This window comes from Anticarsia gemmatalis, chromosome 15 (genome assembly GCF_050436995.1).
Source record: "Anticarsia gemmatalis isolate Benzon Research Colony breed Stoneville strain chromosome 15, ilAntGemm2 primary, whole genome shotgun sequence".
In the NCBI taxonomy this organism is placed as follows: Eukaryota; Metazoa; Arthropoda; class Insecta; order Lepidoptera; family Erebidae; genus Anticarsia; species Anticarsia gemmatalis.
The window spans coordinates 9,678,376-9,694,189 of NC_134759.1; the positions used below are offsets into that span (position 1 = coordinate 9,678,376).

The 15,814-nt window shown below is 36.9% G+C and overlaps 1 protein-coding gene across 3 annotated transcripts in view; it reads left to right on the forward strand.

The window, feature by feature from the left end:
- LOC142978938 (furin-like protease 2) overlaps positions 1–15,814 on the forward strand; it is a 196,662-nt gene that overhangs the window by 162,059 nt on the left and 18,789 nt on the right. For all 3 annotated transcript variants that reach the window (XM_076123581.1, XM_076123580.1, XM_076123583.1), the window contains 3 exons: positions 5,656–5,760; positions 14,635–14,814; positions 15,648–15,782. In XM_076123581.1, coding sequence (XP_075979696.1) covers positions 5,656–5,760; positions 14,635–14,814; positions 15,648–15,782 — 420 coding nt within the window. The remainder of the gene's footprint in view (positions 1–5,655; positions 5,761–14,634; positions 14,815–15,647; positions 15,783–15,814) is intronic.

Below are 15,814 nucleotides of genomic sequence, written 5' to 3' on the forward strand. Positions count from 1 at the left end.
TGCGCTATACCCTTTAAAAATGAAAATTTCATAACTTTATGGCTCACCGATGCAAATCTGGAAAGGAAGTAAACAATTGCACATAGCCGTAAACTGAGGAAACTTTCCAGTGGCAATTAGCAATGTCCTGTTTTATATGGTAGAAGAAATATATTTTTTATGAAATAAATCGGCGATAAACTTTTTTGTCACAAAAATTTTTTGGTACATAACAAGTTCCGGTAGGTAACTAAAATATGTCCTGGCTGTATTCCATCTTGCAAATTTGGAACAATCTCCATAGTTATACGCTCGCGAGAGAAGCTTAACTGTAATCAAACTTTAACGTCGCTTAAGCACTGAACGGATGACAGCGCAACAACAGTTTTAAGCAGATAATAAGTTAATCTTGCATCATACATTCGCTGCGGCGTTTTCAAACGAGGTACATAAATTGCGGGCGTTGTGAAAAATAGACCTGACTGCGGTGCGCGGTGGCCGAGCCCGCCGCGTGGAGCCGGCACGAATATATGATCTTAAATTTTACAGGTAAACTACTGGAAATGGAACTATGTTATATTTAGGGGGCTTTAATACGAAACTCTTTTGGCGTGTACAAGATTTATCGATGTAAATATCACTTATTCCTATTCACCATCCCGTTTGCGTTTCTAATGACGTCGACACGCAATTAACCAAGATAGTCATAAATGAAAGAATGAATAAATGAAAGAATGAATATACTTAAGCTTTTAATCTTACAGACTTGTAGCCTGTATGAATTCACGAACCACAGTTTCTTTCATGTATCCAACTTTATTTAAAGGTAAAGTGAGCGAACATTCAATACTCGTCAACCAGTTATTGCTTTTCGGATACCAATATTAAATTCTGTCCTAGTTGAAGTCCAACCAAACAACATAAAAATTGATAGTACATAAGAGTGGGTACATAAAATATACCAACAAAGGTTGTTACCTACCATATTAAATAACACAGAACTCCCTCCCGGTAATAAACGTTTGAATATGAATCGTAAAGCTCCGTTATCTCGTGTGCTTAACATAAAATTTTGTCTCGAGCTCAATCTATAACTGGACGTAATATCGTAGTGTCGCCAACCATGATGTAAACTCGTATAATATCACTTCGATACGCGAGATTAGAACCAGTAACATAGATAAAATGACTAGAGTAAACGCGAACACATAAAAGTTTAAGATGAGAAGATTACGTGCTATACCGTTGTGGATGTATAGCGAAAAGTGTGCGAAGTTATGTAAGGATCTGAACTAATTTATAGATATGTGCTTATGTACTTGTATGCGTGGTGATATTGGGTCATTTTCTGTCCCGTGAAGAATAATGGATAATTCTTAAGGAAAGTGTTACTGCAGCAATAGAGCGACCTCAGTTACGGTTGGAATTTGGGTGCAATCCGCTATATTTTGGGGTTGCCCTCTCGAGGAAAATGCCCAGTTATCTTTAAATAAGTTGTCCTTACGGGTCCCTTAATACGGTCAACGTGCACCGTGGCATAAGTGTGGCGGTGTGAAAGGACATCTTTACCTTTTCAAGGAGAAAATTTGTATTTACGTACTTTGGACTTTCTAAACGTTGAAGTAACATCATGTTTAGACACTTGTGCCGCTGTGGACATGATTAATTTTACTGCTGAAGTGATTAATATACTTTTTATTCTTTTGAAAGTAACACGTATTTCGATCAAATATCCAACAAGGATATGCGAATATGAGATGCTTTTATAAGCATTTCTCTCAGCGACTTCGTTGATATGGCTAAAGTTAAAAAGTAACAAAAGTGTGCTTTTGAAATATTGCTGTCGTGTGCAAGTAGTGACAGTTTTCAAGCTCGTTGCTTACGAAACACCATTTACCAAACTGCACTGACTTGCGCGGAATGGTAAGTAGCTAAAACACTTTAGTCCTGTACTTGAGGCTGTATAGCTATTCTATATACGCGTTGACTAGATTGATAATGGTAATAGAGATTGTAAAGAATACTATTCAGACCTGATATTAGTATAATTTCAAAGAAACTTATTTGTAGAGATACTGTAGCGGGTGTCTAGTAACACTCAATTTCTACTAAAATTACAAATAACAACAATCGTTTTATGGGTAAAAGATCATACATTCATACATACTAACTGGATACACGCAGGACAAATCATTTGAAGATTTCTGTTCGCAGTCTTTATACCATAACTTACGAACATTTGTAAACCAGTTCATAGTTTCTGTCAGCTTAATTCACCTTTTTTATTGTGAGCGATACATCAAAGTGAATTGAAAGTCCTGCGCTTGTTCACAACACGTGGCAAGTGGACTCCATCGTCAGCCTACTGCGACATATACCTACCTCGATACTATGCAACGTTAAACATCGGTATTCGTTTCACAGTCCAATGCGTTACTTCTGCAACTAGCGTTATCGAAGTGCCAGCTAAAAACGCAATGGAATGTGAAAAGGTAACCGGGACTTCGTGTTTCGCACATTTGCAGCAGATATCGGAATCCTGCCGGTATATTCAGTTCAATAAGAATTTATGCCCTCATATTTCGTATCATCAATACCGTTTATTTTCCACACGTTTTCCTTGTCGGTTCAGTCGGGCGGCGGAAATACATTTCAGCGAATTTTTCTCTTGCTACAGAGATAGAGCTAATTTTGCATAGGTGTTCCTTCAATCTTGTAATATTAAATTCCCGACACCGGAAATATTTGTTTTGGTATATTGCTTCCTTTTTTAGGGTTTCATATCCAAATGTTTTCACGGAATTCGAATTATTTTATTTAATTGTCCATCCGATGGTAACGTAATGGTATTTGCTAACCAGATTTTTATGTGGATTTATTTTTTGCATATATTGAAAAAACAAATTAAAAAGCAAAGTACTAAACGATGAATGATGTTTGACGATCGAATTTGGAAAACACTGAAATCATATTAAGCCATAACTTCAATCCTAAAATGTGTTTTCATTTTATAGCAATGAAAACAACAATTTGCACTAATAAAACACATCATGGACAAAATATCGCTCGGAATAACGCAAATAACAACGGCGAACAACAATAACAGCGCTTTCATTACACGTAAAACCCTTGTAAATTCATCAGCTAAATAAAAAAACGGTGCAATGTAGCGCGCGTCTAAAACGACGACTTTATAGTCATAGTTATGGCCCAATAAAGGTAATAGAGCACTAGTTTCTCACGCGAAAAATCCCGTCGCACGTAAATGTAAGCATTAAAGTGTACGGCCTCAGTGCGCGCTCGGGCGTTTAGCGGGACGCGGGCCTTGCACCTACGCTCCACTCGAGAACACAGCCATGGCCTACTGTGATTTACTAGAAAGGAATCTACTGCATAGAGACCAAGGCACATATTATGAATAGAGAAAGAAAATTCTGTAATCGCTTATGATACTTTGCTGATATAGCTACGTCTATTCATATACTCCTGAAATTATTCTGTCTGAACCCACATTATTCTTACTTACATTTCATAATTGTAAGAGTGAAATAATCTCACTACAGAAATTAAGTAGCTGTAACAGTAACAGACTGAACTATACTGTAGGGTAAGTTCAAGTTGAATTCGTTACATAAAGCCTGTGATTACCAATACAATTGGCTTGAGGGAGACTATACTGGAAAACGCTTACTCTACAACCTGCCAAAAACCATATAAAACGACGTTCACTGATTTCGTTACATTAAGCGTTTTAATACTATTCAACATAGCACATGTGTGTAAGTGTGTGTGGTTAGGCCGGACGCACACCGCACGATGAATTGTTATGTCTTTGTTGCCGGAGTTGCGACTTTTTGTTTCGCTGTTGTTAAGGATAATGGTTGTGAGCCTCTTGGGATTTTTTTGCGGCACACTATGGCTGAGGTTGTAATTCAGAATGAATGGTGTGCTTTGTTGCTACACTTGTTAGAAGCTAAGCTCGTTTAAATCTTACCCTGTTTCTGACTTGCTGAGGCAAAATTATATACACGTTGTACACACAGGACTTAAGTCTTAAAAAATAACCAACGCTTCCTGACATAGAACTTAAACCCTAAAATAAAAGTAACGTTACATTTTATGTCGTTCACACGCTTTTGAATAAGGTGTAAAACAGACACTTCACACTCGAAAACTTACTAGAATAAAGCACTCGTATTATATGACCTTCCGTGACCTATAAAACTGAAATTTGAAGCCAATTTTCCTGTATAAAGACGCCGTGTCTTACTCGTAAGGTTCTTTAAGGCACGTTAAGGTAGGGTGTTAGTTAATAGGTGCACGTTAAAACCCCCGACCTCGTAAAGCATCGGGACGTGAGCCGCCAAATAATTTAATCCCACTTCTATTTCGGCCAAATACTGCCAACCGAGATGAATTTCACCTGAATCTAAATATATGGAGCAACTAGCTACGTCTAATAGAATTTATGAACTTGCCTTGTGTTTACAAGATTTCCGTGTTAGGGAGCCAAGGATACTTCCGTAGCGTTCTGTAATAACGAGCAAGATCAAACCTTTCAACAGTAGGCAAACATTTGAATGAAACTTGTTTTCTGAATTTTTGATTCTTTTTGCAAGCAATTTTTGTATTGATGTTCTTTGGCTTCGTTCGTCAGTTATAAATAAATTGAATGCTATACTATATAACCAATACATTGGCCTCTTAGTTTGAAGATAGATTATGTATAATCAAGTTGTTTGATCCCGAACCAATTTGTTTATTAGCGAAACGATCCCTTCGTTTAGCAGCCAAAAGGCACAATGTCTAAAAGGTTCCAATCAAATTAATTTGCTCGCTTTTCTCTTTAAGTTCTGTAATATACCCGTACACTATTATTACAAGTTCATTGTTTTCATGCTTTCGCCTTATATTACACTACAATTTTCCATCAAGAAATTAGTGGCTGAGCAATAAACCTAAAATATAATGTTAGACATTTTGCGGTCCTTCGTAACGTTTTCAGGGCAAACATAAATAAATAATGAATACTATGATAATAACAACTCATAAAAATGCTCTAAATAAAATTCGTAACGATACCTATCAGGGCTATAGCTGTTTTAACGCCCTTTAGAGGCGGATCTGATCGCGTGCTCTCGATTTATTAAAGCGAGCAAAATATTTCCTAAAAATAGTACCACCATCAAAGGTACTAATTCTAAAAGCAATAGGAATAAATTACAATGGCTTATGTTTTATACCATGAGAGCCTTCAACGGCCCTTGATTGTTGTGGAGGAAATAAAGTTGCGATAAGGCTCGGATAGTTGGGCTGCGTCGTTAGGAAATTCGAATAGCCTTCCCATAAATGTCGTTTAGGGTAAACGTAGACGTGCCGTGTACGAAATTCTCGCACAAACAAGCACCCACGTTAAATAAAATATATTTTACAAAGATAATATCTGTGAACGTTAATGTCTGCCGATAGTTTCTTTGTTAATTATAAGTAGAGTTTATTTAGCGCTACTTCTCTGAAGCTCGTGTAAAATAGTTGCCGCTGTGTTCATTTCAACTAAGATGTTTCACAAACAATTTGTATAGAAATAATATTGTTGAATTATGAGTTTCCCAGCTTTTGTTGGACTTGCTCTATATTGTATACGTAAAATAATTTGTTTCTGTGTTGTTGTTTCAGATTGGTTCATTGAAGCATTACTACTTACTGTCACACCACGAGATCCACAAGCGATCTGCGGAGCCGAGCCACGAACATCATCTCAAATTAAATGACGAACCACAGGTAATTTTTTTACTCACTGCCTGTAACAATTAAGAAACAATTTCCACGGAGTATCGGTGCGTACTAAAAATGTTTTCCACGTTACATCTCCCACGCACGTGCCACGTGTCAAGTACCTTCCTTAATATGCTCCACGAATTACACCAGATTCCTTTATTAAGCAATCTCTGCTCACAACATCGTTCCTTGTAATTATTCAATTGAAACGTTTTCCCTGGTAAACGTTCGTACAAAAATGTACCAAATAAAAGAAAAAAAGCGTCCGGCTTTCATTGCTACTCGTGTCCGTGGAGTAAATATTTCACAAGTATAATGGTGCGTGAGTCACTAGGGTGCGCGAGTCTGCGAGTATGCGAGTGTACGAGTAGTAGCATTGTCGAAAGTTCGCGGCCCAACCCTTCTGCTAATCCGCGACCTCACTTAATCTTTTTGTCATCCTACCCGCGCCTACTGCGTTCGCGTCACTTTATCTTGTTCCACTCACACAATGTGTTTCCGCGTTCTGGTAATTCCACCCTATTTCTATATGCATCACTCCAAATCCAATTTTGTGTACGCTTACGTTATGTATGAGTTTATATAAAATATTCAGATTATAAATACGATTCGTAATAGGTACAATTTCTTTTGAGATGACAACGTGTACGCGACTTGTACGGACGTCGTAACATTTTTATGGTTTGCTTTGTGAAAGATGAGTGTGTTTTTTCGGGTTTTTATCCATGAATAGAACAAGGGTTCAAACGGTGTCGTATTCCTATATAAAGTAATTTTGTATATAAAAACTTGATCACTTTAGCCAAGTGTTGACGTGTTCAGGCAAACCGTTACGACTCGTTTTATTACGTACATTAAATTACTTATTACAGCGTATAATTCGTATATTTATCTACAATCTCTTTATTTACGCTTAATACCTTAATGTTAATCAAAACATAATATCCTTTGTGTAAAAGATACCCGAAATTACGTTTCGTGTTTTCTTTTAGTCTCGTTTCGTTAATTAATTCCTGGAGTGAAATTAAATATACTTATTACTCGTGTTTCCACCGCGCCTCTGATCGTTTCGAATCGTGCTCTCTTTGGTATAAAGTTTTAGTTTTCATCGCGACTACTTAAATTTTGTTACGTAATGTAAAGGGATAGTAAATTTAAATTTTCGCCTAGTAATTTTGAAAGCTCTTTGCCGCTTGTACTTATTACGTATCCGGCGCAATCCTCGCAAGTTTTTTCGAAAGCATATAGTATTCTGTTATTTTTCTTCTCCGTGGTAAGTTGAAATATTTGAGAAATATCACCAGTAAATGTCAATTTAGCACAGATTTCTCTATCTGTAACATTATATTTTGTTCAGCAAAACTTTCCTGGAACAGTATTGACCCAGAAAATCCTGAATGTAACAGATAAACTAGCGGATTGCGGAGATAACGCATCAAAAACTTATTACTTAGTCCCATTCGGATTATAGGCTTTTTTCTTTGATGTAGTCCCGTAGTGCGTGACAAAGCAAAGAGGGCGAAATATCAGCAATCTACATTAGTCGCGGGGAGACTCGCTTCACTGACTTTTTGTGTGTTTTCTTGTGAAACATAGTGCCCATGGGCCGTGGCAACGTGACGGTGTCTCGGCCCGGGAATCGTGAAATTTTGTCCCCAACGTCATCCAAGAACTGTGACATTTATTACCATTATAGTTTCACGAGTACGTTGCCTTCAGTGCACCGGGAATATGCAAGCTGTATTCAAGAACATCTTGAACGAAATATCCTTCAAGCATGTGGCGCCTTTTCGTTCCACGCTCGCTCTGCAACTGAGTTGAGCATTTTTCACTCGCATAAAATTAAACTCTATGTTGAATAGAAAATACAGTACTGTTTAGAAAAATGGATGTCTTTGTTCAGCACAATGACTAATAGTGTTACATTTGTAATGTATATTCACATACGTATATTTTCCACAACAGTTTCATTAACTTGATTAAGTCTTAATATTTATCTTTGTCTAAAAATACAAAATAAATAAGTATTTAAGTTGTCTACACGATTCATAAATCTATACCTAATATTTAAGAGAGTGTGCGCTGAACCTTACATTGATAGGAACAGATGACCTTCGGACCGGAAAGTTACTTTTCCTGATAACACTACCTAATAACGCGAAACAAAAGGAGCTCCATTTTCTGTCCTATTTTTTTCATAAAGACAGTATAAGAAGCGTATGGGGTTAGTTGAAAAAAGGTGGTAAATTCTGTTCAATAAGGCTCCATATTGAGAACAGAAACTATAAAAACATATGCCAATTTGTCTATCTACTAGATACGAAGCGACACTTAATTCAATTATATGCGTAAAAACAGCTTTATTTTTTGTAGATAGTCTTGATTGTATTCCATATAGTACTAGTATATGAACAAGTATGTTTGCACTGTACCGGAATACGATAGCTCAATTGGCAAAATTGAACACGGAAACTCGTTCCAAGCATTTCTAAACTTCTCTGGGAACCAGTTATGAAACCCAGTTCGGAAACAGTCAAAAATTTCCCTGATTGTAAACATATACGAAGCAGCATACATTTTTTTGTGCATATCTGATATTTTTACATATCGTACGACTTTACACCGTAACTGGGGTTATCCTTAAGGCAACGGAGGGAGAATACTAATGTTCCTCGATGTTGAACAGTAAGATATAGGAGCCGCCCACTCTGCAAGACTTTGTAGCAATTTTGAACTGACTTCGCGAGTTTTTGGTGCCGATTTTATTCAACAGTGTGTTTATGACTTGCAAAATGTAAGGGTATTTGATCGTCTATTGTGTGTATCTATGCATTGAATTGTTTATTAGAAGTATTATACATACATACATATTCGAAAATCCGTGAAAAATTACAAATAACCCATTGCGACCTCCGCGCAGAGCAATATCAGTAAACCAATGACGTCACATGTGATTGACACGGTGACATGCGTACGAGCCACGTTGTCAAATAATGCAACCTTGCACGCCGGGCGCCGACGCTTCAATGTTTCATACCAACTTGTAATATTATTAACACGTCACCATTGAAAAGGTGACAGGTTTTCTTCTCTCTACTTTATATTAGACTCGACCGAGAAGAAAAATGTGGCCACATATTTTATTAAACTAGCACCCCGCCGCGAGTTCTTTCGCTTTTTTAATAAAACATACCCCATGTCTTTCGTGTTTACTTTCAACAAAAAAACAAAAAACAAATGCTCTCTACGTTAAAATGTGAATTAAAGGGTACGTACCTACGTATCTATTATAAAATTGTCCAGTGGCTAAAACCTTTCCCAGAGATACTGCAAATACTGTATTATCAAGGAAAATTTAGAATCCCCGACTCAATTAAATGTTTTGCAGTATTCGAAAGCTCTATAAAACGGCTTTAGCCACTGCCGTAACCGTATGAACGTTGAATAAAAATGCGAAAGTGGAGCTTTGCTTTAAGATCTTAATAAGAAGCAAAATCTGCACAATTTCTATGCATGTATCGCTCGCATTGTAAGCGGTATTCGCATTCTGTTGATAGCATTCGCATCATATACACAAAACGGGACGTGTAAAGATTTCAATACGCAATTTGATGAAAATATAAAGTATTAACATAAGAGCAGAACGCAAACACACGCGTGGAGCATCATTTTCAGTATCATATTTAGCTTCCGTTGAACGAGCTGCAATAATAACGAGATTTCTCTTCGGGAATGGCCCTTTTAACCTTTTTTTCTGGGGGAAATGACATCATTCCGTCGGATGGCTTATATTGTTATAAGCCTCTATATGTTTTGCCCGTGAATCTGTTGAAATTGTACCCACATGTCATTTCCATTTTGGGCAATAGTCATACAAAACAAATTTGGTCGTAAACGATGTCGTTTACATTTGTTTTCTGCTATTGTTGCTGTTTATTTGGAGGTAATCAGTTTGAGTGTTGGACAGTTTTAACTTCAACATAGCAATAACAATAGACCGCAGAATTTAGTACATGAAGAAATGTTTAAAAGTGCAAACATAATTTAAAATTTTGGAAGTTTTGGAACCGCGATAATTAGTTATACATTTCAACTTTATTTATGACTTTATAACGCGTGTATCGTTAAGCGTGTTGTATTACATACGGGTAATAAACGTATTTCATTTTTCTCTGAATAGCCTCATTGTATATCCTCATAATTTTGTAAAGTGTCGGATTCAAATCAAAGCGAAATATTATCTTTCAGCAAATTAAAATCTCTTTGTCGATTGAGCCTGTGTTCTCAGAATCATATCGTTTGTTGACGAACTGGCTTTACTGGTTCTTTTATCTGTTCTTGTAATAAATCAATAAGGCCAAAAGGCTTCACAAAACGACAAAGCATTTACTCTAATATTAACTCGGCATGTACGAATACGTGACCAGATGTACGATTTACATGGGGTAGATATTAGGGACGGTTTATTTGTATCAGTGGTCAGATTTATTGCGAACAAAAGTTTGCTTCGCCAACGTACCATGACGGTTTTGTATCTTTGTGGCGGTAACAAGGCGAGTTTGGGTCGACTTGGGCGGGCGACTGTGGACTAATAAAACTGTGGGGCGTGCCAGGCCTCTCCGTCCGGCCTTTCTCATGTTGATGAGACCAACACCAACATACTACATGCTCGCATATCACTATAGTTTGTTAATTCCTTACTGCAGGCGTCTTGTGCGATCGATTGAAGGAGGTTGTCCGAGAGAGCCTCCTGAACGCTTCATTGCAACATGAAATTAAACTATTATGGGAAATGAAAATGTATGATCCAGTTTTAAAAATCCCATTTGCTAAAGATTTTCCTTTCTTATTAGTTTGTATGAACGGCGTTCGTTAGATTTTAAAAAGATGGACACTCTTTAACCAAGCTTTGAGACAATTTTTATCCCGTGATGTCATGTTATCTCCTAGTAAAAATAAATTTATAGGTTACTTTACGGCAAATGAGAACATTTAAGTTTCGTAAAGTGTCCTCCTTGATCGTTTAGTGTGTCTTTCTTGATAGTTTCTCAGATTTTGGACACAATTTCGCGAAATTACAGCTTCAGTCAATCTTACCAAAAAAAATTTGTAAGGTATGCAATACTTTATAGCTTACTTTAAATATTTACCGGTAATTGGTTATGTTAAATTTGAACAAAAACAATGGCTGTTTCCGAAACACGAGTTCTCTGTGCTTACGCACCGTGTCGACCTTCCGTTTACAATTATAACAAAAACCTTTTCATAAAGGCTTGTCTACATCATCATAATAAACTACAAGAAAGAATTTTAATTAGACTGGAAAACAAATACGTTCAACGGAGCGCAAATTGGGTCGCGCAACAAAAGACAAGGGTCAACCGCGTAGATGAAGTGCGTTTCTTTTAGGCGTAAATCTGTTTAAACCCGTCCGCGGCGTAGGCTTGTGTCGCGCGGTAATAGACCCCTCAGTCTATTAGTTTAGGACCCTATTACGGCACGCTGTGTTCCTACAAAGGAGCTTTATTAAACCTCATTCGGTACGTTCGCGTTCGGTTCTAGTGTCGACTTTTTGCCGGTCCCAAGTCGAAGGATAACTATGTTTGGTTTGCGCGACATCTGCTGTTTGTTCAGCTGAATGTACGCGCAAAAAAACAATATGTGAGGCACGAATGTTTGTATGAAGCAAAAACTGATTTTTATCAACGTCAGCTGAATAAAAATATTGTTTACCCGTCGACTAGAAGTTCCCGTACCTATTTGTAGTCGTCCTCTATTATTGTAACGTGTTGATATAAAGATAAAAACTTTATTTAATATCGATAAAGGAAATCTTCCCAAGTTTTCTTATAAGATTTAGAACATTTCTTACTTTTATCTTGAGAAAATTCTATGTGAAATTGTTACGATAAACATTTGTGTCTTCCAGCAAAATACGTAACTCGGTTATACGTTTATAGTAATGTGTAAAGTCTGAAACGGTTAACGGTATAAAAACATAGTTGTTTTATCCGTAAGCATGCATTATAAAAAGCGGGAGTGGGACGGGGATTTTTTATTAAATTACTCTAGCACTGCGGTGTTGTGACAAACAGTGGGCGTTTGCTCCTGAGTCGTTCATATGCTGCGGCGACCGCACCAATAAAATACGTGTGACATCTCGCCCCACGCTCCCCCCGGCGCGCGCCACAAACCACGTAATGCTTTTTGTACCATTTCAATTGTGTACGCAAAACATTTTACCGCCGTATTTTGCTTGAATTGCTCAATAAGGCGTAAAGCAGACTTGCTGCTTTTATCATCGACGGTATTTAAGCTTTGCGGCATCTCGATTTAACTCGCCAACATAGAGTCACGACAATATAGTCGCCTACATCCCATGAATATAAAGCTGCAAGTTTCTTATATACCTACTCATTCAAAAAGCATTGCGGTCCCAAATTCGTTTGCATTATTTTTCGTGTTAAAGAAGTTGCGGTGGTCCTAATTAAGTATGTAATAGGTACTTAACTATAAAACAGAACATGCTATCAGCTTTATTGGTCTAAACTCTCTTGTATTATGATCAGATAACATTATTAAACGACGCTTCTTCGCTCCAAGGCAAATAGACAACGTTAGCATAAAATTACCTTCTGTATACTTGTACATCCTAAAACAGGCTATTAATGTTATTGAATTACCCTAGTACTTGGCATAATCCAATAATGCTTAGCACCTGTTTAAGTTCATTTGACATATCAAAGTTGACGTCGGGATGTGACTTAAATATGATCCTATCTATTTCGCTTTAACTCAGACTCAAATAAAAAGTAAATTGTATCAAAAGTATTCTCTACTTTAACAAATCTTACGAAAATAAGCTCGAAAGTGGAATTGAATTTTTTCCTTGCGTAAGTAATTCAATTCTCTGTGAAACTATTACGTGGCTTATGAACACCCCCCTCCGTCTGCACTCACCGCTCTGCTAATGAAATTACAGTACCGCGGCTAAGACAACACAATTTACAACTGCGGCGAATATTTTTAGCAAAAACTTTTTTTAACCCAAGTTTCGTGGGACGAATTGTGTCATTTCGTATGCCTCGACCTCGAACACTTGTGAAAAAGCAATGAGACCTAGGAGCCTGAGGCTTTCTCATGCTAATACACTACGTCGGAGCTTTTGCCCCGACCTCCCCCGACGCTGTCTGTTGCGTTCCAACAACTGTGAAATTGCACCTTCTAAATGTTAGATTTGATAGTCTTATTTTGTTCTAACAGTACACGTAATCATTTTGGGGTTTAGAATATTCTAGATAACGTTGTTTGTTACAATTTGACGAAAAATATTATAGCAATCTTGCGATATTACAGTTAGAAGTGCTTTCGACCATCAAGATTGTTTGTCACGAATTATTCTATAAATATCCTGACATTTGCGCCGTTTTTGTCGCCACTTCTCGGTTATTCATTAATTATTATTAAGGCCAATGATACGCTGTGCCTAAATATAATAAGGGATGACAAAACCTCAGGGCACCCACATAGGATCTAATAAAGGTCCGGAGTTAATTTCTCTTTTTGTTCCTCCATTTATGTCGTTCTCGATCGAGATTGTGTAGGTTGAGTAGGTTAATTACTGTAAATGTATTTGTAATATTCTGTTAGAGGCTACGTAAATAATACATATACATTTTGACCTCATAGTAATCAAAGTTAATGATGGTGGTTTACCGCAAACTCGTGGAAATCAATTTACTAGAGTTTTCTGGACGTTTGCGTGTTGTAGAACAGTTCCAATTGATTTTGATTCAGATTTGAGTACCTCTTGAGCTAATGCCTTTTTTCTCTAAATTTTAACTTCGTCAGACTTGGTAATAATGCCTTCATTATAATTTCTCTTTCTTTTAAACTATTATAAATAAAAAGAGGTATAAATATAATCTCACAATCTTAGCTGTACAATTAAATTGTATACAAAATAAGGTCAGGAGTTGAGCAGTCTTTGTCTTTTTGCTTGGCTACCATCCAGACGTGTGCAAGAGCGTTGTAATTACATCTTATGGCGCGCTAACTGTTTTGTATCTACCCTCTAACCTTTTACTCCTACTAATGGCTGTAAAACAGATTGTTTTAGTTCCTCTAATCCCTCATTATTTCTACGTAAACTCTCGCGTTTGTATTTATGGTGTTGTTTTGTTGTTGATGTCGTATTTCTTCTTGGAAAGACAAATGGAGTTTTGTTTTGCTTTTTTCACCCTGTAAGTAACTGCAACGTTTTGTTTTAGGATTTACAAGATTAATAATTTCATATTTCTTTTATTTTATGTATGTCAAATTGGATATTTTAGTCTCAGTTTAATACTAGCTCTCATTTTCAACGTTACGGATACTTTCAGTCTCCACATTATGTTACGAAGTAATTGTTGAAAATGACATAAGTTTTAGTCTCAAGTTTTAGGTCCTTCGTCAAGCAAACCCTTATTAAAACAAGAAAGGCTAGTTTCCACGCATAAAGTTTTTATTACTTTTTCCACTTTTGTTCAAGTAATGGGCGGATGTTATATTTTTTTATGTAACTTTCGAGGACATGCATTAATCAGGCAGTGTTAAGAATTTTTGTGTAACTTTTTACTAGCGCTATTAGTTGAAGATTGGCCCAAAATAAAACTCTTTAGACGTTGCAGGGTTCTGAAACAATGCCAAATTACAGCCTTTCAGAGTTTCTTGAAGATACAACTACGCTTTTTCGTCAGTAAAAGCTTTTTGAATGCTAAAAAGAAACCAATGATCATTTTTATTGGAACGCAAAAACAAAAAAATATTTGATTTTTACTGCTAAGCAACCACGTTGAAACAAAAAAAAACAACGTTTATCTCTCTATTTGTTTGCAGGTGCGATGGTTCGAGCAACAGCGCGAGAAGCGTCGAGTGAAGCGCGACTACACGCCCTACGACCGGGCGTCGTTCTCGCAGCTGTCGCGACGTCTGCAGTCGCATCGGCCGCATTACCGCGCGCTCTCTTCCGCTTCACCGTTCTTCCCTGACCCATTGTTCAAGGAACAGTGGTATTTAGTACGTATAAATTTTACTTATTTTGATGTACTACTCCTTAAATATTCCATCGCAAGTCTATTGCAGAGAGGCGTTCCTATATTTTTGTCCTGCATAAATTGGACCAAAATATTACATTTATTTAAAAGATATAATTATTTGAAGCCAAAAATTGTATTTTTGTGTGACGAATGAATTGATTTTATGTATACTCTATAAATAATTGGACCGGAATGTTCACCGCACAATAATTTGGCGGATGCCGTAATTAATGACATATTGTTTTATCAACCCTCGATGTGCGGTTCCTCAAATATGTTAACCGATAATATACAGAAATAAAAAGTTATATTTTTTATTCCATTAGATATATACAGCAGTAAGTATTAATTTTATTATTTAAATACTTTTGGTGTAAATTTTCCAACGTTACTACGAATTATTGGTAAATTATATGACCGCAACATTTCCCGTGGTAATAGGCATCAACGTATGATGCAGTTACGTGTGACAGGGTTTCATAATATGATAATGGAAAGTGCACTATGCCTTTCAGCCCTTAAATGAGGGAAACTGATCAGTGTCTCGATTGTAAACCTATGACATTATAATGTCACATTCATATCGAGCTGTAGTTGCTTTAGGTTTTTAAGCGAGAAGCTTAAAAAAACAACTTACTAAAAATCGAAACCATTCCATGGCTTTCTCGATACTAGTTCGTCTGACTACAAACTTCCTCCAAGGAAGCCGAGTCTACTTTAACAGAGTTGAGTTGACATAACATATTTTCTCTCTCTTTTTCATATTGCATTTTTTTTTTCTTGCTTGTTCTAATATAATTCTCTTCTATTTAGAATGGAGGTGCTAAAGACGGCCTAGACATGAACGTGTCGCCGGCCTGGCAGAAGGGTTACACCGGCAAGGGCGTAGTCGTCTCCATCCTGGACGACGGCATTCAGACCAACCATCCTGATTTGGCGCAGAACTATGTAAGTAACCTTATTATTTGAAACTCCATTTT